This window comes from Lolium rigidum, chromosome 4 (genome assembly GCF_022539505.1).
Source record: "Lolium rigidum isolate FL_2022 chromosome 4, APGP_CSIRO_Lrig_0.1, whole genome shotgun sequence".
NCBI lineage: Eukaryota > Viridiplantae > Streptophyta > Magnoliopsida > Poales > Poaceae > Lolium > Lolium rigidum.
The window spans coordinates 71,093,544-71,117,329 of NC_061511.1; the positions used below are offsets into that span (position 1 = coordinate 71,093,544).

A 23,786-nucleotide genomic window follows, 5' to 3' on the forward strand; every position below is an offset into this window, starting at 1 on the left:
GGATCATAGATAGAATTGGCGTATCTAGTTTAGGTCCATAGCAGATTATAAGAAATGCAATAGTTTTGGAGATGAAGAAAATTATTATATTTCATAATGCATGCTGAGATTCTATGTTTCTGCGACATATATTACTTTTGTTAAAGAAAACCGCTAAATGGTTTAGCTTCCGCTATTGCTCCGCTATAACTTCTGTAGCTTCTGGACGAGGCATCCGCTAAATCAAATAGCTCGCTATTTTTTTCCTTGCGCCTCCTACGCTATTGATGCGTTCCCCCACCCCCAAGCCTCTCATTCCTAGGTAGGCTCTCAACGTGCACCAAGACGCTGTTGCATTGCCGAAGATGTTGTTGAATGACATACCCAAATGCTAGGCACTACTAATATACATCGATAGCTATCTCCATTCACCAGCCCTCATGCAGTAGAGTTATGTCGTTTATTTGATCAGTTTCGTAAACTGTACAAAGGCAGCATAATGCATAGATGTCGCTGGTATGTACTAACTCTGAGTTTTCCAAGACTAGTAAATTTCAAGTTGGTGGGTGTCTACAGCAAATCGACACCCGAATCAAACGTCGTTCCAGAACACATTGTGTTTTCATGTCAGCAGTTTTTCCTCTATATGCAAAGGCATAACTGGCTGTGTCAAACCACAAGTTGGCCAGAGAAGAAGTAAGGGCTCAGCAAGCAGAGAATAGTTGAATGTTCTGGGACGACCTGCCAAAAGCTACTCTCTCTGTTTATCAACACATTGCGTGCAACTTTTGTTTTTGTTTAGATCAAGTAGCATAGCTCCAGCTTCTGCATCCAAAGGCTGCACACAACTTTTTTCTTTATTAAATTATTCGCAATGTCTTACAAGGGAAATACAAAGATTAACTCGAAACCTCCTTCCTAGCGACAACTCGCTATACCTACGATGAAGGGGGGACCATGAACAAGGCTATACTCCCTGACGGTACACCAACACACATCATCAAAAAAGAAAAACCCTGAGGGTGTGCCATTGCACACGTCGCAGAGTTCGCAACCGCCATCTATCTCGAATCCATCTCCAAGTGAGATCAACGCATTGACCGTGTCAGGCCTGCCGTCGATGTCACCATAACACCAAACAACTCCACCATCCTGCCCGCATCCAGCAGTCCTCGCCCGTCTTCGATACTCCGCAGCTCCACGCCGTTGAGAATCATCGACGACAACGTGGTAGATGAACACCACTCCACCAAAAACCACCTCCATCCAGCCGCTGCTCCAAAAACGATGCCCCAAGAGGTAGCACGACGCAGGGAGCGCCGTCATCGCCCGATCCTTGCTGGATCTAGGATTTCCCCCGGAGCAGCATGAGTGAGTTCCCGCGGACTGCGACAATGATGCCTTCAAGAAGGAAGCGACGCTTAACGCCGCCATCGCCCGCCAATCTTGACACGGTTTTCACCGACAGCCGCGATTCCCCAACTCGGCGAGAGCAAACGGAGAGGCCAGCAAAGATGATGCCTTCGCAGGGGAACGACGCCAATAGCTGCCGCCATCATCCGCCAAGAACAAAGTCAAGGCGCGGTGTTCACCGGTGGCACCTTCGCCGCTAGCTCGTCGTCGACTAGATCTTCATCGCCGGGGTAGAGAGATCTCGTTATCCGCCACCCCAGCAACCAGCCGACCTCCTCCGGCGAAGAAGAAGGCTACCTCCACCATCGAACCCAAGGCTGCTGCCCCGGGCGACCTCGTGTCGCGGGAGAAGCCCAAGACCATCTCCACGCACCGGTGAGAGGCCGGGGGGAAAACGGCGCAGACGATGGGCCTGGCCGCCGCCCACCACCAGCCCCTGCCGGTGTGCTGCGGGGGGAGCCGACGGGAGGAGGGAGTCTGCAGCACCAGGCTGCCGCCGCCCATCCATCCACGCCGACCGGTTGCAGCATCAAGGAGGAGGGAACTCGTCCGCCGTCCACTGCGCTACAACGAGGAAGCCCCCCCCGCCGCCGCCACGCCCCGAGGTCTTTGCCCCGGTGGCGGCGGCGGGAGGTGGCTAGGGTTGGGCGGCAGCGGCGGGAGGCGTGCAACTTTTGTTGGAAGTTAGATTTTGTAAAGTTTGACAAAGTAATGCGTGTTTGATGACAAACATTGAGATGACAGTTAGGGTGACAGTTGCAATTCGTAGAGCATAGCCCTAAAATATCAAGGGTAGATCTAACTAACTCATCATCGACAAAAAACATGGTTCGGTTACGTTGTTTCTCTGCGTTGTACTCGGAGGCGTACGTTATGGAACTGTCGACAAGTCTTCTGACGTTCATCGAACTCTTGACTCATGTACTTTTCTCCATGATCAAATTGTAAAAGCTTTAGTTTATGTCTACACTAAGTCTTTACTTCATTAAGGAGCATAGAACTCGTAACTCATGTACTCTTCTCCACGATCATCAAATCGTAAAAGGAATGGTGTTTTGGCACCCAGGAGCATATGCTCCCGATTCTTAAAGTTCATTTTAAATACACTTTCAAAATATTGAAAAATTCAAATACAAAATTTAGTGGGTACATTCCGAAATTCTACATGTTCACAAAGTGGTTTCATAGAAAACCGACATTTTGAGTGTCATCTGTAAAAAAGACAAATTTTCATGTAGAAAAAGGTTGTGTACGAGACGTTTTATTTATCTTTTTCATACGAGTCACAAAAAATGTCGGTTTTTTGTAAAACTTGGTGTGCGCACGTAAAATGTCAATACGTAAGCGAGAAAATTTTTGTACGAATTTTTTCGACATTTCAAAATTGTTTTTCGGGTGGCAGGAGCATATGCTCTCATGTGCCGAATTAAATTTCTGTAGTTTCTGGCCACACTAAGTTATATACGAGTTCCAACAAGTTGGATGCCCTCTCCAAGTCTTTGCTAATGGCGACTTGCCATTTTACCAAGTAGTTAGAACTCACATGTCTCGAATGACCCAAAATCAAACAAAGTTATAATACCATCATCATTGAAGCACATTTATTTGTTGAAAGCACATCTATTTAGGAAATTTTCCTGGTCCAAAGATCTTCCGTCGAACCACAACTCTCTCTCCCCCGTAACCCTCTGCATCCCGTAACTTTCTCGCCCCCGCGCCATGGTGTCCGCCGCCGGCTCCTAGCCACTGCCCGTAGAGGCGGCGCCGGGCAAAGCCCTAGCGCCGGTGGATTTTCCTCAGCCGCAGATTGGATTCTGGCAACGCACGCTTCCAGACCGCTTGTATAAGTTGAGGGCGATTGCCAGGAGCACGGTGTGCATGCACCACACCCAACAAGGTGGCGGCGTGGTACATGCAGGCCCGATATGTGCCCAGATGGGCTCAGACGGGCCTTCCTGCAGCACCTGCATCTAGCCATCTTCGACATCGACACCCAGTTGTCATGGTTGTTCCTAGGCTACGTCCACATCATGAGGAAGCCAAACATGGCGGTGGCGGCACCCTCCTCCTGAGGTGGTCAACCGACTGGTTATGACCGGTGACAAGTCGGGGAGGTGCAGCAGCTGGTGAAAACCGAGCTTCAACTTTGGTCATGGCGGGTGATGGTGGTGTGTTTACACGCTGCTACCTTGCTGAAGGCATAGTTCACAACTGGCATCTCCTCACTCGTGTTGCCATGGGGGAAACCCTAGATCTGGGTCTCCCGGGTCGAACAATGATGGCGCTTTCAGTGCCGATCTACCTCATGAGGGAACTTTTGGAGCAGCTGCTGGGTGGTGGAAGCAAGAGGTGGAGCGGTGTGCATCTACATCGTCGACAATGGTGAGTTTCGCAGCATGGGGCCACTGAGTCTCAGAAAGGACGTGTCTTGATGGGCTCGTGTAGGACAGGGCCGTTGTCTAGCATCGTGGCGGCGTTGACGACATATTGGCGAAGACTATGTGTATCTTTGCCCTGAAGGTTGCTCAACGGTTTTGACGTTGGTGTAGCGTGTGCATGAGGTGCTCTCTATGAGTGCTATACCGGATGAGCGCTCCCGTTTCGTCTAGTGGATATAAATTAGGGTATGCGATGTTCCTGGTTCCTAGTTGGTGGGTCTTTTTTCGTGCTTTTAGGGCATAAGACCGTGTTGGCATGATTTTCGCCCATTGTCGGGATGTACTTGTTGTGGTTCCTTTACATTTTCTAATGTATTTCCTTTGCGAGGCTTTTGTTGAATAATCTAATAAAGAGGGTTGTATGCATCTCTTCGATGTAGTGGCTAGAGGTCTCATCCTCCCTTTCCAAAAAAGGAAATTTTCTTTTGAATGGACGTACTTGCTTGAAAGCACATTTATTTATTTGAATTTGTAAAACGTGCCGTTTGATCGCGCATTGGTGGCTTGCGCGGCAGAAAACACAAGAATATTGATAGTGTATTTGTTATAGTTGCCATACGTAAAGAAAAATTTCCACGATGTTGAATACTAAGGCTAGAGGTCTCATCCTCCCTTTCCAAAAAAGGAAATTTTCTTTTGAATGGACGTACTTGCTTGAAAGCACATTTATTTATTTGAATTTGTAAAACGTTCCGTTTGATCGCGCATTGGTGGCTTGCGCGGCAGAAAACACAAGAATATTGATAGTGTATTTGTTATAGTTGCCATACGTAAAGAAAAATTTCCACGATGTTGAATACTAAGTGAAAATTTTCTATGAAACTGCTCGCAAAATATACAATAGGTAAAATTCTTATGGTTCCAAATCCTACAAACCAAACAAGCTCTATAGAAAAATTCATGAGAAATATAGTCTTCTAATAGATCCTTGAGGTGACAAATAATTAAAATGAAACGTGCGGCCTAAGATGGTGACCAGTAAAAATCAAAAGAGCTTTGTGATTTCCATTCGTGGAACCCCGCAGATGTATGAGCAAAATTGTGTTCTAGACCGAAAAAATAAAAATAAAAATGTATGAGGGACTTGTTTGGTGTTCTAGGTTTCACAGCAGCCATATGCAAGTGGAGGCAGCAAACATGTGGAGTTCCGAGTCTTACCTTTCAGGATGAAAATTCAAGTTGATCTTAATTGGTTATGCTTGGCAATGGTCTTATTGGAGGCATTCTTTTGAGAGCGAAGACTATCTTCCGGGTAAAACCTAAGATTTTTTATCGGACGATAATGGCGATTGTGTACTGTTCCTTTTTTTGGAAGCATTGCTTTTAGAGAGCGTGGAGTTCAGGTGTTATCTTGGTGGTGGATATACTGTTGCTGCTAGGGCTAAAATACCGTAGCGGAATTTTTATTTTCTTAGTTTTTTTAATTGTGTTAATCTCTATTGCTATTAGGATATTACGTTGTTGCAGAGGCTGAATATATTTAACATCTCTTGATATTAATAAATTCTTTTTATTGAAAAATGAGTAGAAAACCGAGACGGACGGCCACGACCACACACACACATCTGGTCAACATTCTGGTAGAAGTAGAAGCACAAACGAGAGTGAAACTCGCTCATGCTCCTATTCGAATCCTCTGTGCTCCTCAACTGCACTCCCCGAGTGGAAGGAGCTGCAGCTCTTTTTCACGTGGCTCCAGAGGCTCCGCGGATTCGACACGGAAAAGGAATTCCGAACAGGCTCTAAAGAGCACAAATGGCCAGACAGGGAAGTACAGCTGATTTAGAAACAAGAATACACCTGTGTCTAGTTCTTCAGCACCTCTTAGCTGGTCTCACGGTGCAACACCTTATTCCTACCCTATTGGTGCGTTCCCCAATGCCTCTCATTCCTAGGGTGGGCTCTCGACGTGCAACATGACGCTATTGCATTGCCGAACATGACGTTGTATGACTTGCCAGATGCTATGGCACTACTGATATAAGCTATCCTTTCACCAACCCTCGTTCAGGAGAGTTAAGTTGCCGTTTATTTGATCGGTTTCTCCAACGGTACCAAGGCTGCATAATACTGTACATCGATGTTGTTGAGGTTTACCCACTCTGCCAAGAATAATAAATTTCAAATTGGCTGGTGTCTACATCCAATCGAGACCCGAACCGAAAGTTGTTCCTAACTCAATGTTGTCATGCCCACAATTTTTCCTCTATCTACAAAGGGTATATAACAGTACAATCACAATTGTGTCAAACCACAAACCCGCCAAAGTAGAATTAACCGCTCAACAACCAGAGATTACTGAATTTCTTAGGGCGACCTGCCGAAAAGCTGCTCCGTAATGTGTTTCTGGATATATTGCCTAAAAGTTTTGGTTGAATTCAAACAATGTAATTAAAGTTCGACATAGTAAGCCACCTTTGACAACAAACACTAAGAGGCCACTCATGTCAGGGAGGGCACGAAGTGATCATTGCAGTTTCTCGATATATGACTTTTTTTACAAATATACTCCTTTGCATATTTTCAAAAAGCTACTCCCTATGCTATTGGATATATTGCCTAAATGTTTTGGACAACTTCCCTATGCTATGAACAACTTCCGTCATACTATTACACATGTCCCGGATACTAGAAATAATTAAATCAAAAGTTTGACATAAGATTACCAGTCAAAATCAGCAAAGCTTGTGCTTCCCATTCGCTGCACCCAGTACATGTATGAGCAAAACTGTGTTCTAGACATAAAAGATAAATGTATGACCGGCATCCTGAATTTGTGAAAATTTGTTCTCGTTATGCTCGAGTAACAAGCAACCACCTGGTGGAAGTAGAACAACAAGCTCATGCTCATGGACACCGTGGCTGAGTCGCCAAGGAGCAGCTACCACCGCCATGACATTAATTCTGTCACTAAGACCATGTACTATGTGTGTCAAAAGTGATTCAAAGTGGTCTAGGAACCGGTTCCATACATAGCAGCGAACCGGATTATTGTGTCAGACAAAAGAAGCGAACCATCAAGTTGATGCGGTTCAAACGAATCTTCTGCCAGGAGCATGCACACCGGGGCCACTTGCAGAGAGAAAAGGAAAGAAGAGAGGTAGAATATAGTGGAATAAAATAGCTTTGCATGTTGCATGCACCTTGCATGGCTCCCGCCAAGAAACACTCCTCACATAGCAGCAAATGTAAAGCGATTCACTTCCCTGCCATCTTTTTCTTTGAATCGGAGCAACATGTGCATTTCTTAACTGCGCTCCCCGAGCGAAAGGAGCTGCAAGTTTTTTACAGAGTGGCTGAAACTGTGCACCAACAGATCCACGGATTCGAAGGAGCGGAGGAATTCTGAACAGCCTCTAAAGAGCACAGATAGCTCTAAAGGGAAGTTCAGCTGTTTTAGCCATCAACAACGCACATGTGCCTACTTTTTTAGCACCTCTAGCTGGTCTCAAGGTAATACACCTTGCTCCAGAAGTAAATATTTTGAGGAGGTGGGCTAAACAGTGCTGCAAAAAGGCCAAACAAAAATAAGATTTTGAACACTTCATACCACCTACGCTATTAGTGTCCTTCCCAATGCCTTCCATTCCTAGGTAGGCTCTCAACGTGCACCACGACCCTATTACATTGCCAAAGATGCTGTTGAATAACTTACCCAAATGTTGTGCCAGTACTTACACATCGGTAGCTATCTACTTTCACCACCCTCTTGCAGGAGAGTTATGTTGCAGTTTATATGATCAGTTACTCCAATAATACGAAGGCTGCATAAAGCATCTATGTTGTTGGGATGTATTGAGATTTCCAAAAAAAAAAAAAATCCAAAATTGGCGGGTGTCTACTAAGACAAGACACGAATAGCAAGTCGTTCTATAGCTCAATGTTTTTATGTTAGCAGTTATTTATTCCTCTATCTACAAAGTGTATAACTGTATAATCGCAACTTTGCCAAACCACAAGTCCGCCAAAGCGGAAGTAAGGGCTCAGCAACCAGAGATGAGAGACCTGTCAAAAAACTACTCTCTATGTTTCTCAACACATTGCAGGCGACTTTTGATCAAAGTTAAATATTGTAAAGTTTGACAAATTAAGGCGTCTTTGACGAAAAACAATGAGAGTACAGTGAGGGAACGGAGTTACGATTGCAGTATCGAGAGCATAACCCTAAAATTACAAAATCTGATTAACTCATCATCGACCAAAACATTTCCCTGCGGTGTACTTGGAGGCGTAAGCTGCGGAACTGTTCTACAACTCTTTAGTCCATCTAACTCGTTGCTCATGTACTTGCCTCTGCGATCAAATCATAGAAGATTTAGTATCTTGCTACACTAAGTTTGTAACTTTGTACTTCATTCTGAAACTCTTTAATTTTTTTTATAATTTCCGATTTATGTCTCATTAAATAGACATATCTATATCTACGTAAATCATCAAAGAAGGATAATCAAGTCTCCAACAAGTCGGACACCCTCTCCAATTATTTGCGAATGGCGACCTGTCGTTTTGCCGAGTAGTCAGAATGCTCACAACTCGAATGACCCAAAATAGAATACAGTTATAATAGCATCATCATGGATCTTTTTCGCGCACTTCATAATTTCATGACCAAATGATAATAACAAAAGTAAGCCATATTCAGATCATTAGACATGGGCATATTGAGATATTGTGAACACTATGTTCCTAAAGTAAATATTTCGAGGAGGTGCACTCGCTGAACAGTGCAACAAAAAGGCGAAATAAGAATAAGATGTTGAACAGCTGACACCTCCTGCACTATCGGTGTGTTTCCTGACACCTCACATTCGTAGGTAGGCTCTCAACATGCACGACGATGCTTCCATGAATTGCTGAAGATGATTTTTTTTTTAAACGGAATACGGTAGGAGAAGTCCTGCAGTGATGTTTTGAAATAATAAAAGCACAAATCTGCATCCCGGAGACTTGAATTTAGGTGGCTGGATTGTACATCTATTTCAACCAAATGGCCTATCCAAATGTTGAGGCACTACTGGTACATGTCTGGTGTCTCCTTTCACCAACCCTGGTTCTTGTTCAGCAAAGTTATGTAACCATATATTTGATCAGTTTCTCCATCCTTACTAAGGCTGCATAATGCATTAATGTTGTTGGGTTGTGCCGAGTTTATCAATATTACTTTCTCCATCCCATTAACGTTGTCTGATATTTATCAAAATTTGGATGTATTTAGATGATACATTTAATTTTTAATAAATCCTAGACAACCTTTATGGGACGAAGGGAGTAATTAATTTACAAAGTGGTGGGAAGTTTACAACAAATAGAGACCCCGAATCGCAAGTCATTACATAACTCAATTTTTTCATGCAAGAAGTTTTTCTCCCTCTATCTACGAAGCATATACCGTACAAGCTCAATTGTGTCGGACCGCAAATCCGTCAGAGCATAAGTAAGCGCTCAGCAACCATAGTTTAGCGAGTGTCCTGCGGCGACCTGCCAAAAGATACAGTAGTCTCTATGTTTCTTAACACATTGCATGCAACTTTTGCTCAAAGTTGAATATTGAAAAGTTTGACAAAGTATGGTGTCGCTGATAACAAACATTGAGAGGACAGTTAGGGAACAAAGTGACCATTACAGTTTGTAGAGAATAACCATGAAATGACAAGGGTAGATCTGACTAACACATCATCGGCTAAAAACATGATTTGGTTTCGTTGTTTCTATGTTGTGTACTCGGAGCCGCAACCTGTGGAACTGTTCCACAACTTTTCAGATGTTTATCGAACTAGTCGCTCACGTAATCATCTCCACGATAAAATCATTAAGCCTTAGTTTTTAGCCGCACTAAGCGACGATAACTAGGCAGGCCCGATCTAGACCCAGATGGGCTCGAACGGCCCTCGACCTGCAACACATATGTCATGCCATTTTTTATGTCGACACTCAGTTGTTCCTGGGTTAAGCCTGCAACGTGAGGGAGCCAAGAATGGCGATGGCTGCACCCTCCCCCGCCGGAGGTGGTTGGCCGGCTGGTTGTGACTAGCGAAGAGTTGGGGAGGTGTAGCTGCCGGTGAAAACCGATCTCCGTGTCTGGTCATGGCAGCATATATGCACCGTTACCTTTTTGAAGGCATCACTTTCACAGCTGCCATGTTCTCACTCGTCACTTGTGCTGCTCCGGAGGAAACCCTAGTTCTGGGTATCCTGGATCGAACGATCTTGATGCTTTTGGGGTAGACTCCCTCATGAGGGCATTATTTTTTGGAGAAACTGCTGCATGGTGGAGGCAAAAGGTCGAACGGTGTGCATCTACCTCGTCGATGATGAGTTCCAGCGGCATGGCACCAGGGAGTCACAGTGACATACGTGTCTTGATGGGCTCATCTAGGGAGGGGATGCTGTCTAGCGTCAAAATGTTGGCGACAAGACTGGGGAAGACTATGCGTATCTTTGCCTTGAACATTGTTCGACGGTTTTGGGGGTGGAGATCGCTTCGTAGCGTGTATTGATGAGCACTCCTATTTTGCCAAGTGGGTGTCTAAGGGCATTCAATGTTTCTGGTTTCTAGTTGGTGGTTTTTTTTGTGCTTTGAGGGCATACGGCCATGTTTGGTATGATCTTCATCCATTGTGGGGCTTGTAGGCGTTTTGTTGTGGCTTTGGATTTTTTGATGTATTCTCTCTGTCATACTTTTGTTTAATAATCTAAAAAGAGGGCCGTATGCATCGCTTCGATGCATAAGTTGGAGGTCTCATCCTCTCTTTCGGAAAAGAGGAATTTTTTTCAATGAACAAACTTGCTTGAAATCAAATTTATTTATTTATTTACTTGACAAGGGTTCCAAAGAATTTCTAACTTTGAAAAATGAAAAAAATAGAAATATAATGTTGTGGCATGTCGATTCCTACATGAATTAAAAAACATGAATTTGAACATGACATTTGATTGCGCTGCAGAAAAATACACAAGAATTTCGATAGTATGTTATAATTGTCATACAACAACAACCAAGCCTTTCAGTCCCAAATAAGTTGGGGTAGGCTAGAGTTGAAACCCATAAGATCTCGAAGCCAAGTCATGGTTCCGGAACGTGGATAGCTAACTTCCACGCACCCCTGTCGATGGCTAAATCTTTGTCGATATTCTAAACTTTCAGGTCTCTCTTAACGGACTCCTCCCATGTCAAGTTTGGTCTACCACGACCCATCTTAACATTCTGAGCACGCTTTATCCGTCGGCTATGCACTAGCGCTTCCAGAGGCTCCGTTGGATATGTCCAAACCATCTGAGACGATGTTGGACCAGCTTCTCTTCAATCGGTGCTACCCCAATTCTCTCCCGTATATCGTCGTTCCGTACCCGATCCTTTCTTGTGTGGCCACATATCCATTTCAACATGCGCATCTCTGCTACACTTAACTGTTGGATATGTTGTTTCTTCGTTGGCCAACACTCCACGCCATACAACATCGCAGGTCGGATAGCTGTCCTACTAAACCTGTCTTTTAGCTTTTGTGGCACTCTCTTGTCACAGAGTACGCCAGAAGCTTGGCGCCACTTTATCCAACAGGTAAAATTCTTATGGTTATAAATCCTACAAACCAAACAAGCTCTGTAGAAAAAATCCCTAGAAACATAGTCTTCCAAAATTGCAATGAAGCTTATCCCCTATGATCAACTTGCGTCATACTATTACATATTTGATATGTCCTCGAGTCAACAAATAATTAAAATCAAAAGTGTAACATAAGATGACCAATCAAAACCACTAAAGCGTTGTGATTCCCATTCGCCGCACCCCCTCGTAGATGTATGACCAAAATTGTGTTCTAGACAGAAAAGATAAACGTATGAACATGCATCCTGAATTTGTGGAATCTATTCTCGTTTTGCCCGCCATGAGTAGAAAACCAAGACGGACGGCTACACACACAGCAGGTCAAGTGATAAGCAACCACCTGCAAGAAGTAGAACAATAAACAAGTGTGGAGCTCGCTCATCCTGATGGATAGGGTGTCCGAGCCGCCGAGGAGCAGCTACCACCGTCATGACATTATTTGTGTCACTAAGAACTCGTTCGGACTGTACTTCCGGAGAGGAAGGAGCTGAAACCGAGCTCCGCAGGCTCCGCTTATAGTCGGAGTGGAGGAATTCCGAACAAGGCTCTAAAGAGCACAAAGGGAAGTTCACTGACTTGGCCATCAAGAATGCACCTGCGCCTGCCTACTTCTTTAGCACCATTAGCTGCCTAGCTGGCCTCGCAGTGCAACACCTTGTCCTAAAGTAAATATTTCGAGGAGGTGTGCTAAACAGTGTTGCAAAAAGGTGAAACAGGAATAAAATCTTGAGAGGTATTTTATGGTATACTATCCATCCATTTTCGTCAATCCAATGGTTCATAAGCTTTCATACTGGTGTCAAAAACACGATCAGTACTCCAGTAGGAATTCTACTGGTGACCTCACAACCGCACCAAAAGAGGCTTGGCTCAGTAGAGCCCATCGCGGCATCATCGTGTACCAGACCTGTGTGTCATAAAAAAAACTTCCATTTTGTCCCATATCCACCTCGTGTACCAGACTGGAGATATTAATCTGTTTTGTATTACTAGTCTTAGATTTTTAGTTCAAAGTAATGATTTCTTAGCATATTGTCCCATTCCTTCCAATCATGAAATAATCTTGTTGAAAAACAATTGGGGGATTTTCGGTACCAGCTTCAAGTTTCTTTTATGATGTACATTAATGCTGCTAGTTCCAAGTACCAGCTTCAAGTTTCTTATAACACCCAGGAATGTGAAGAAGTTGATGTTCTCTCAAGTAGGTAAGTTTTTCAGATAATACTCATTTACTCCTTATTTTTGTACTTGGAATCCTGCTTCAAAGTTCAGACTACAAGTTGCTTGACAATTATCTTGCTAGTACTTATAAACACAACAGAAAGAATTGTGATACTCCCTCCGTATAAAAATAGGTGTCTTACTTTTGTCTAGATACGGATATATATCTAAATACATTTTAATTAGAGATATATCCGTATCTAGATAAAGTTGAGACAACAATTTTTAGACGGAGGGAATAGAAAAAATTATCTACCTGAGGTTGAATGCTCTGGTGCCAAGTGGGTGCACATGAAATGTTCACAGAATAGAACAACAACCACAACCACAACAACCAAGCCTTTCAGTCCCAAACAAGTTGGGGTAGGCGTTCACAGAATAGAACACTAGAAAAAAAACAAGAACTGAAGAAAAAATTGGATTTCCGCTAAACTACCCAAGCAACATATAAACAAGGCTGAGAACATAAGTCTTGGAAGGAAGGGTTACCAGTGTTTTCATACACGCTGCTATGCTAGAAATAATCTTGCTCTGATATTCATTTCTTCACAACCTTTTTAGCAACCAGTAATTAAAGAAAATCTCTTCACTTTCAACATTTGAATGAGAAGAAATAAAACATACAAGTTGAGGTGAGTAACATACATGTTGGATGTAATTTCATCAACGTAACTGTAGTGAGTATTTTCTTTGTTAGGGACTGTCACCCACTGGCAGTTTATAAGCTATTGTGAGTTTGTGACCTATCATTAGGTTATCAGAGGTGGCATAAGAGAATATGCTCTTCAATATTTGACCTTGTTATTGGTGATTCAGCCAGGAGGATTGTTTAGTCTCTGTGAGAACTACAAATAACTTCTGATATTAACTATGGAAATTGACATTTAGTCGCTCACAAGTGTGGAGTGTGGCATTTTGTAACTCAGGCTACATGTAGCCCGTTTTTTCAAAAATTCGAAAATGGCATTTTATAGTTTCAAAAAAATAGGAACACAAATTCTATAGGTAGCCAATGATGTACTCTACGACTGTGGAAAAAACAATACTAAGACTCAATATTTTAGGCTGTGCAAAATTCACAAATCCATGGATCTGAAACCGTGAACAGTGTAGATTTTGGAACCTCCAATATTTGTCTGAATTTTTTTATTTTTGTGTAGCCTCCAATATAACATATTTCATCCAGAAAATTTGCACAGTGGTAGAGTACATCATTGACTACATTCAGATTTCTTTTTCGGATTTTTGAGGAACTTTAAATATTGAATTTAAATTTTGTAAAAAACAGGCTACATGTAGCTCGAGCTACACTTTGAGTTTTCCCACAAGTGTGTTACTATTGTTGCTTTTGTTCTAACCAAGGTTTAAAATAGCACGTTATTTCTCCGCTAATAGCGCACTATAGCATATTTAGAGGGTCCCTGCAAAATTTTTAGTAATTTTGCTCGTTGTGGCGCTATTTGCGAATAGCATGGTATATCGCGCTAAAAACTTTATAGCATTAGCGCTATTTTTTGGGCAAGTTGCTTTCACTTTTTTGTGGTGATGAAGTGCAATCTGTTGGTTCCACTTCTAAATCAGAAGATAATATCGTTAATGCTAATAATTTTTAATAAATAATTTATACTGTTGTTGCCCTGTGACATGCTGATGTTATCCTTCTAAAATAATTTGCTGATGTATGTATGATTCAGTCAGTTTTGGACTATATATCCATTCGTTCTAGTAAAATTATTTTTAAGCTATATTTAGTATTATTTTGAAAACGCTATTTAAAATATATCACGCTATTAGCACGATATAGCGTCCACAACGTTTAAAGGAGGCTGCCGCTATTTCATTTAGCACGCTATTTTAAACCTTGTTCTAACACAACCTGACGCACAACCTGTAACTATGCATCAGTATAATTTTAATTTGATGTACAAAATTGTGTATGTCACATGTACTTTGGACGGCCATCGGCGTCCAACTAAAGCGTGCCGTGTGGCATCCGCGTGCAGGGTCGATTCGCCGAAGGAGACCTGCAGGTGGAAGTCGGCCGCGGCATCCACCTTCGGCGTTCCGTCTGCCACCGCCTCCATCAGAGTGTATGGTGGACTGGAGAATCGACAGGGGATTCGGCGGCGGCGCGATGTATACACGTACGGTGGTCCGATGCTACAAACTACAAAGCGGAGGACTGCCAGCAGTTACAAGCATCGAACAGAATAGAACCATACTAGTTGAATCATGTTTGTTACTTGCAGAATAATTTGGTTACAACTTTCTTTTGTTCATGCTATTGTAGCATCCAGAATAACTTTTTTAAGAGAATGGCCAATCTACAACTTTTGAAAGCTTGCTCAGATAGGGCTACTTATATAATAATTGTAAACATTTCCTATGCATCCTCTGGTTTATGTGCAGTTGACAGTCTGCCAGTTAAGTACTGCAGCCCCTAATCTTTCATTGAAGGGAACACCATACTGGATGGCCCCAGAGGTATATATTTCTTTTATGTACTAGTGATTTTTCCTCTTTCTTTAACCTTGTACTGCCGTGGCTCGTCATGCTCGCTATACCTTTTTTTGGATTACATACATCCAAAGCATGTGCATTATTACAACTTACATGGGCCAGTACAGCTCCAAACTCGGTTTATGAACTGTTCTTTGTTTGATGGAATCAGTTGTTATTTCTTCGTGTGAAATCAGTTAAGAGACAACCTTATACTTTTTGACAATATCTACCTCACCACTGGGGAGATGGTTCCCCTCACAAAAGTAAAAGAGAGAGAGAGAGAGAGAGAGAGAGAGAGAGAGAGAGAGAGAGAGAGAGAGAGAGAGAGAGAGAGAGAGAGAGAGATAGGAAGATGTAGGCAACCATATGGTGGTTTAGTACGACAGATATATGACCTGAAAGGTTGAAACAACAGCAACATCACTATGTTTCTCTAGTGCAAGAGGCAGCTTATTAGGTTCATTGCAGAAATTAAATTGCTATGCTACAGAAAAGTCTGATAAAGTATTTTAGTGAATTCTATTCCGCGTATTCAAGTTAATTAACATTGCGGAAATTTAGTTTGTGCTTGCTGAATTTTGATTTGGTTCTTCTTGTACAGATGTTTCAGGCTACTCTATCTAAAGAAGTAGGCTATGATCTTGCTGTTGATATCTGGAGTCTTGGTTGCACCATCATTGAGATGTTCGATGGGAAACCTCCTTGGAGTGATGTTCGATGGGAAACCTCCTTGGGGTGATCTTCAAGGGGTAATAACTTGGAGCGTTTAGCTTTACAGTAAGCTTACTAACATGCATTTCACGACTTTGCCTAGTGTGCATAAAACCATTTTCTTTATCAGTGCTAGTGACTAGTCTCATGTACATGGTCATTGTTTCTTTACATGTTTATGTGATAGATGCAGCCATGTGACTTCTCACTGAATTTGAAAATTGCCATGCAAATAATGCCCGGCATTCTCAGAGAAAAGATCTATGTTACTCAAATTGATATTATTGAGAGCTTGAACCTTTCCTTCTCATACTCCCATCACATGTCAGGGCTGGAACAGGAAAGTTGGGCTAGAGGGGCCTGAATCTGCTGTCATAGTAGATCAAATAGATAGTTACATAAGTTAACATAAGAAATGTTATTAGCTATCACTAGTAACTTGTTAATTTGGGTATCAACATTTTTTCCTAGAATACACTGGGTATCAACATTATAGTTTTATAATCTAAGAAACCTTTTGTACTGCAGCCAGCTGCAATGTTTAAGGTTTTGCATAAAGACCCACCAATTCCTGAGAATTTATCCCAAGAGGGAAAAGATTTTCTGCGATTGTGTTTCAAGAGGAATCCTGCGGAGAGGCCAACCGCAACACAGCTGTTGGACCATCCATTTATCCGGAATTCAAGCCATTACAGCAAACATGGTTCCATACATGCCTTTGCGGGGATTAAAGTCCATGTAAGTCTGTCTCTTGCCACATGGCATCTTTTTTTTTTGTCTTGATACACACCCCCTGTAAAAGGTCGGAAATGATTCTGAGATATATAACCTCTCTGTTGTATGCAGGATAACGGTTACGGCTTCAGAGACAAACCATCCTCGAGGAGTGAACCATATGTGAAAGGAAAGAACACTATTGGGTGAGTAGCTTCCTTTTATTTATCGGTATCTTCAAAATAAGATTTTCTTATTCCATTTTGATTTGCTAGATCCTAATATGCTTTCTTTTTTTCATTGACAGAACCAAACAATGCTAGGCCATTTGAATCATCCACTTTTCGACTGACGCCACTAACAATCCAGGAAGTAACACCTAATTTTCCACCTCAACCATTAGGTTTAGCCTCCAATCATGGTTCTTTCGCCATCTCAACGAACCCCATGCATTTTCCGATGGCAAACCCTCAGCCTAGTCCACTGCCAAGGCCCAATGGAAAGCAGGTTCTGTTCTAAACACATAGAGTGCTGGGTGCAGTGATTAATGCCGCTTATATCTGGGATCTTGTTCAGGGGTACAGCTCCTTTGGGTAGTATCAAATGAAGACATGATTAACACATAATAGAGAACGAATAAGAAGATGAGAGAAGGAAACGAAACCTGTCTCCGCTAGGATTGTACCTTATAAGGATCAGCTGTACTACATCTCTGAGGATCCCTTCTTGCAACAACAGTCATCAATGTTTTGCAGCCGCCATCTTAACTTTTAAGAATCGAGCAGCGGTTGCACTTGCACCATATGATTGCCCACAGTTTATTGGGTTCTTGTAAAATAGCGACTACTAGATGTTCATCGAACTGTGAAGATTCAAAGTATGATGACAATTGATGAATTGAATGCTGCTGAAGGAGTGAGATCCATGACAGGATGGGTGCTCTATCTTCCAGGGAAATATTACTGGCATTTATCGTGTAACATAGAATTAGGTTAGATGTAGATAAAGTTGAATTAGGCTAGATGTAGATAAAGTCCAAAATTCCTATTCTCTCTCCAACCAGTAGGGAATCAGGTGTAGCTCTTGATGTTGCCATGTAATAATATTTTTGTTGTATCATTGATTGTTTATTTTGGCCACAAATAGCAGCATCTCAATGGGTTGCATGGAACAGTTTCTTTTTTATTCTGTTCAGAAAGGTTGATTCGAGCCCCTGTAACATAGGCATATTGTAAACATTATACCTTTAATTCTACTGGAGGTTAATTGCCATATCACATATTGCAGTATCATAGATCAAGCTAGAAGCCCTAACCATAAGATAAAGAAGAGAATAGCCCAACATACATACCCTGTACAGGTAACCTGCGCATGAGTAGCTCCAGACGGCGAGACAAATTTTACCAACACTTGAACATAATTGCAGGGTCATTGCAGTGAACTATCCAAAAACAGTTCATCATCACTCTTCAGCATGCCAACGTTTGGATCGTGCACACATATAGCTTGTGAACAACATTTAAACCTCCTTATGTAAAACATAACACGGAATAAGAAAATCATGATGGATGACATAGTATCATTTCAGAAGGATCTGCTGGACTTTTGATGTTTGCACATGGTACAACTGATACCAAAAGCCACGAAATACCAAAAGTGCAAACAGCAAGCCCACACCTTAGTCTTCTGGAACATACAAGACTTTCTTATTGAAGTGATGGTACACGTAAAATTTTAGACATATGTCTGGCTTGGAGAAGCCTAGTATCCTCTGGCTTAACTCTTTGGCCATGCTTTCGGTGATTGAGATATGGAAACTTATTGCCATTGTTTTTAGTGCTGTTGCCCAACTGAATAATCGTTTGACAAGAGCAAAATCATGTTCAGTTCCTTTCAAGTAATTGATTTCTACTTCTCGAAGGCGATTCAGCACAAGTTCCTCGGTTTTCCAGTTTGGTGGATGATCACATAAGCAACCTGATGCACATGCAGGTTCTGCCTGAAATGGGGGCACACATCAACTTAGTAAGTATAACTGCTATAGCTTGACCACATAGACATGAGAGGAAACTGGAAGATGTATGACTGTCGTATTACTTACTTTTTGCGAAGACTACCTTATTACTTAGAGATATGTCATTAACAAAATTTACAATAGAGCACCACCTAGAAATTATCTTAAGGCCAACCTATGCAACAAAATGTGCTTATTCTGTGTAAAGTGAAAGTGTTAACCTATAAAATTTACTCAGATACAGTGCTACCAACAGCCCATATTCAAGAAGATTTCTGGTCGACCTTAGGCTTGGTTGGTTACTGATGGAACTTTTAGAAAAGTTTGTGCCATAAGCATAATACTACTATATCCTAAATCCTAACTGTGTTATCAAGATTGAGCCTGCCATGTACAGAATAACTAGGCTAATTCCCCATCCACTGGCATATATTTCCAACATACTGATAATATTCAAAAGTGAAATCTACGACAAACGCAAGTAGAATGCCACTTTTATCAATCCAGGAGAACAAAATGTTATAATCACGAGAGGCCTAAGCCATATAGTTGCCACGTAGGAGTATAAGCTTGGGATCAAAGTACTGGTATCAAACCAACACCTAGAGTACGGCAACTATCAGATAAAGCCCCAGGGTGGCAAGCAATGCATGTTGTTTTAAGTGGCACCACTGGTAAATAAAGCAATAGTAAACAAATTACGGATAGCTTTACCTCCAAGTGCAGAGAAGAACTAAATATTAGCATCAGCTTTCTTATACTAGTGCATGTCCTGAGAACGTGGAAAGAGCTGGCTCCAAAGGAATGTCCCTTTGCAGTAATAAGCAGGGTCAAGAATGTAACGTAAGGGAGCCTTGTCATGTCTTCCATCAAGTAGTGATGCTCACCTAAGTCCTCCTGTAGGTTCATGCAAAGTAAAAGTTACAGGTTATGTAACTTCGAAATGGACACATGCATCTCATTTTCCACAAAGCTATTACCATAATTAACAAGTTCACTTCAGATTTCTGTTATAGGATCAGTGGCATACTCCCTGCGTCCATAAAAATATTTATTTGCATAAATTTGATGTATCTATACACTAAATAGTGTCTACCTTCATCGAAATTTTGATAAATTTAAGACAACTTTTATGGACAGAGGTCTCAACCTAACTAAATTTTAGAGTATAGGTTTATAGTCCGTAAGATGCTGCTAGTGCAGTAGCACCGGTGGACAGATTTTATGTCATTTCCTCAAATAAAGAAAAAATCTAAGCAAGCAAGAATTGTGCCTGGGTATTCTCAAATGGCACAATTATCTTAGACTCCTACCCAAAATGGCACATTCTTTAACCTGAACTCCATATCTCAAATGGCACATTCCTTAACTTGAAACAGATGGTGTATTTACCTCGATATCTTCTTCTGGCATATAGGCCAGCTGGAGAGTAAGAGTGCTGACATCCTCAAAGTGGCGCAACAGCCTGACACAGTCGCGATTGTGTTCATAGCCATCTGCTTGATCTACAAGGAAAAAGGTGGCGCCCAGCAATTCCAGCTGCGCCATCTCGCCAAACTTTACAGAGCTTGGATGATAAGCATCCCTCCAGTGGAGTGACACCAGTTGAGGTGCTGCGATGTCGGCAACAGGTTGACTCGGATTTGAATGATGAGCAAAGCAGTAGAAAACAGTTAACTCTTTGAGTGCTGGTGCCACAATAGTCAGCTGCTGCAATCCACACGATTTCTCCAGCTTTATTTTGAGAAGAGACTCCGAGTGGATGGCAAAATTTCCCAGACCCTGGGCATTGAGCACCTTGAGTGTTTGCAAGGACGGACACCGTGGTGAGGAGACGGCTTCACCGATCCAGCAAGGACCATGTAGGTGGAGTTCTTCCAGGGATAAATCGGTGAGCCTGGTGAATACGCCGGAAGGCGGCAGGGTGACGCTAAGAAACCCTAGCCCGAGCCTCAGCTCGGTGGCTCTGTTGAAGCAGGGCAGCTCAAAGGCGTCTCTTCCGTCCTCCCTCGCAACGGTCGCCGCCGCCAAGTCGAAGATGAGAACGCCGGCGACGCGGCGGGCGGCGATGGGGAGACAGGCCGCCAGGGAGTCGGCGGAGGCGTGCGAGGGGAAGACGAAGAGATACCGGAGTGGCGGCGCTTTGTCGTCTGACATCGCTTCGAGAGCGGCGAGGGCGCCGCGCACACTGTCTGGGTTGTGCGAGGGGAAGAAGTAGAGGTTCGGGAGGAGGGCCCAGAGGCAGCGCCAGCGGCGGGAGAGGACGCTGGTGCGAGCAGCGGCGGTGGTGGGGAGCTCCCGAAGGATGTGGAGAAGGAGGTCGTCGGGTAGGGCGCTGAGGCAGTCCTCGCTGCCGGCGCATAACTTAGCGCGCTCGGCGGCGGTCTCCCCTTCGACGTGCTCCATTTAGGGTGTAGCCCGGTCGAACTGCGGAGGAGCGGCGTCTGCTGCGGGGGAGCGGCCGATGAGCAGCGGAGAAGCGGCAGCGGATGCGGGGGACCGGCGGAGGAGCGGCGTCTGCTGGCGGCGGCGGATTGAGAAACTTGTCCTCGCAGCGGCGCCGGCCCTGCTGCGACTGGAGATGTGCCGGCCCTGCTGCGAGCGACAACAACGGTGAGGGGCGGGGGAGGCGGCGGCGCTGGCCGTGCTGCGAGTGGAGATGCGCCGGCCGTGCTCTGAGCGGCAACAGCGGTGAGGGAGCAACGGCGGCGGCGGCGGAGCGGCGGCGGTAGCGGTGATGAACCCTAGCAGTGCGGCATATCTCCCGATACAGAGGGTAGTTTCTTTTTTTCTTTTCTTTTCAATTTTCTCAGGTGGAGTGGCAATCTACCGTAAAATGAACCGAACGAATTCCAACAGCTTCTAAAATTGCACATCTCCAACACAAGCGCTAATTTACCGCGCCCACACGGCGTTTTCATCGCTCCAACAGACCCGCTAAAATACGTGGTGCACCAAATATGCCGTTGCATTTCAGAGTGCGTGAAAAACCACAACGCGCGCGCACCCAACGACCCCCTGAAAATTCACCCCATGTTGCATCCTCATTTCTGCCTCCCACTCCGGCGCTGCCGCTGCCCTTATTCCGCGCCGGTTTTGCCGCCGCTTTGCTCACCGACGTAGATCAGCGTGCGTCGGTACTTCACGGATTTTTTAAGCGCGTCGGTGCTACTCCAATCGACTTGCGACAACCGCGACGTCGCAGCCCCTTCCTCGCCGGCGCTGCTCCAATCAAGCAGGCGTCAGCCGCGCCGCCGCCCCTTGCTCGCCGGTGTTGCTCCAATCAAGTGGGTGTTCAACCGCGCAGCCGTGGCGGATTTAACATGAGCAGAGCGCATGTATGTGGCGTCCGACCAAATCGATTTTCCATTGTTTGTAGAGGTGATTTCAATGCTTAAAATTAGGATTTTTACCATTCGTAGATGAGCTCCTCGTATCATTCGTTTGATGAGGAGATGGATTTAGAAGAGGAAGAAAATATGTTGATGATTTTGGCTATGCACGCAAAGTAGACGAGAAGCATGGTGGTTCCGTGTTCAGTCGTTGAAAGTTGTGGCGGGAGCGCATTGAGGGACACAACAAGTTGATTCGTAGCTATTTTGTGGATGAACCAACTTTCCCCAAGAGCTACTTCTGTCGCAATATTGTTGTATTGTTATATTTAGACATCCATGTTATTCATTTGAACTATTCATTGTTGATATTATTTGTGTTGTAATAATAATTAAACTATTTATTGTTGGTTTTATTTATGTGTGTTTGATTTTCATAGATGCTTGTGAGATTTGTGTTTGTGCGGTAGCGCGCACGGCAAAACGCAGTGTCCGGTGGAGCGTCGCTGGGTTTTAGCGCGCGCTATTATAGTGTTTGTGTTGGAGATCATCTTAGCTCCTCGGTTGAAATAAGACACACTTCTTTTGGGCTTTAGCTGTTTGATATATGGTGTTGTTGTAATCTACACGAAAGGTTGAAAACTGGTTGGAGTAACATAAAATATATTCATCTCAACAGTCCTAGATAAATTTTATAAATTAACCAAAAAACAAACTAATAATAAGAAAGCTCTCAGCCTGCAGTAGAGTTTTAAATTTAAATGTAAATGTATATATCAAAATAGCTGAGTGCTCACTTGGTAGTTGAGTAGGCAGAGGAGCCATCCAAAATTCATGTCCTGTCTAGTTATACCGTGAAACCATTACACCACAATTAGGTTGAAGTAGAATCGATGTTCACAGATCATTATGTACTTCTTAACATCACTGCGTTCAACCACAATAACCGCTTCCTTCATGTGCAAGGACAACACCATCAATCTCCAGTCAAAATCAAAAGTGTGACGTAAGATTACCAGTCAAAATCAGCGAATCTTGAGCTTCCCATTCGCTGCACCCCGTACATGTATGAGCAAAATTGTGCTCTAGACAAAAAAGATAAATGTATGAACATGCATCCTCAATTTGTGAGTTTGGCTCCGGTGGTTAGGTCTCTTGTGGTGGAACCAACCCACCCAGGTTCAAGTTCTAAACTTGGTATGGGTGTTTGCATTTACCTGGATTCATTCCAGGATTTAACTGGCGCTATTCTTTCAGTGGTAAGTGACGTGCCCGTCAACAGCGAGGTGTCAGTGGTGACTTCGTCAATCTCAAGATATACCGGCTCAGTCCCTTGAAGGTGCTCATAGGGGTAGGGTGTGCGTGCGTGCGTTCATAGGGGTGTTTTTATGTGCGTGCTTGTGAGCGTCTGCATTGTACTGTGTTCTCAAAAAAAATTTGTGAAATCCTATTCTCGTTTTGCCTGCCATGAGTAGAAAACCGAGACGGACGGCAGGTCGAGTGAGAAGTAATCACCTGATAGAAGTAGAACAACAAGTATAGTGTATAAGAAGTACACTAGAGAACAACAAGTAGAACAACATGTAAGCACCGGGAAGTAGATTTTGTGAAGCGTCGCTTTGTTTTGTTTCTTGGTTAGGACTGGAGTTTATAAAGTTGGCATATCTACTGTTAGTTTTTTTTAAAAAAATATCTACTATTAGTTCTTATTCTTTGATGATCACCACTTAATCCTTATATAGTATTTCCGTTTATATAGTTTGGATTTTAGCAGGGACAAAGCTAGAAAAATATTTTGATGGGGTCATTTATATTTCCTCTCCATTTCATTGGTGCCATCCTCTCTAAATGCATTA

General features: G+C 43.3%; 1 protein-coding gene across 1 annotated transcript; it reads right to left on the reverse strand.

Annotated features, from left to right (window-relative positions):
- Positions 1 to 18,232: 18,232 nt before the first annotated feature.
- Positions 18,233 to 21,004, reverse strand: LOC124647222 (putative F-box/FBD/LRR-repeat protein At4g03220). Its single transcript, XM_047187191.1, has 3 exons — positions 19,991 to 21,004; positions 19,313 to 19,495; positions 18,233 to 18,583 (listed from the first exon to the last, which is right to left on the reverse strand). The coding sequence occupies exons 1-3, from the start codon at positions 21,002 to 21,004 to the stop codon at positions 18,263 to 18,265; spliced, it is 1,518 nt and encodes a 505-aa protein (XP_047043147.1). The 3' UTR covers positions 18,233 to 18,262.
- Positions 21,005 to 23,786: the final 2,782 nt, after the last annotated feature.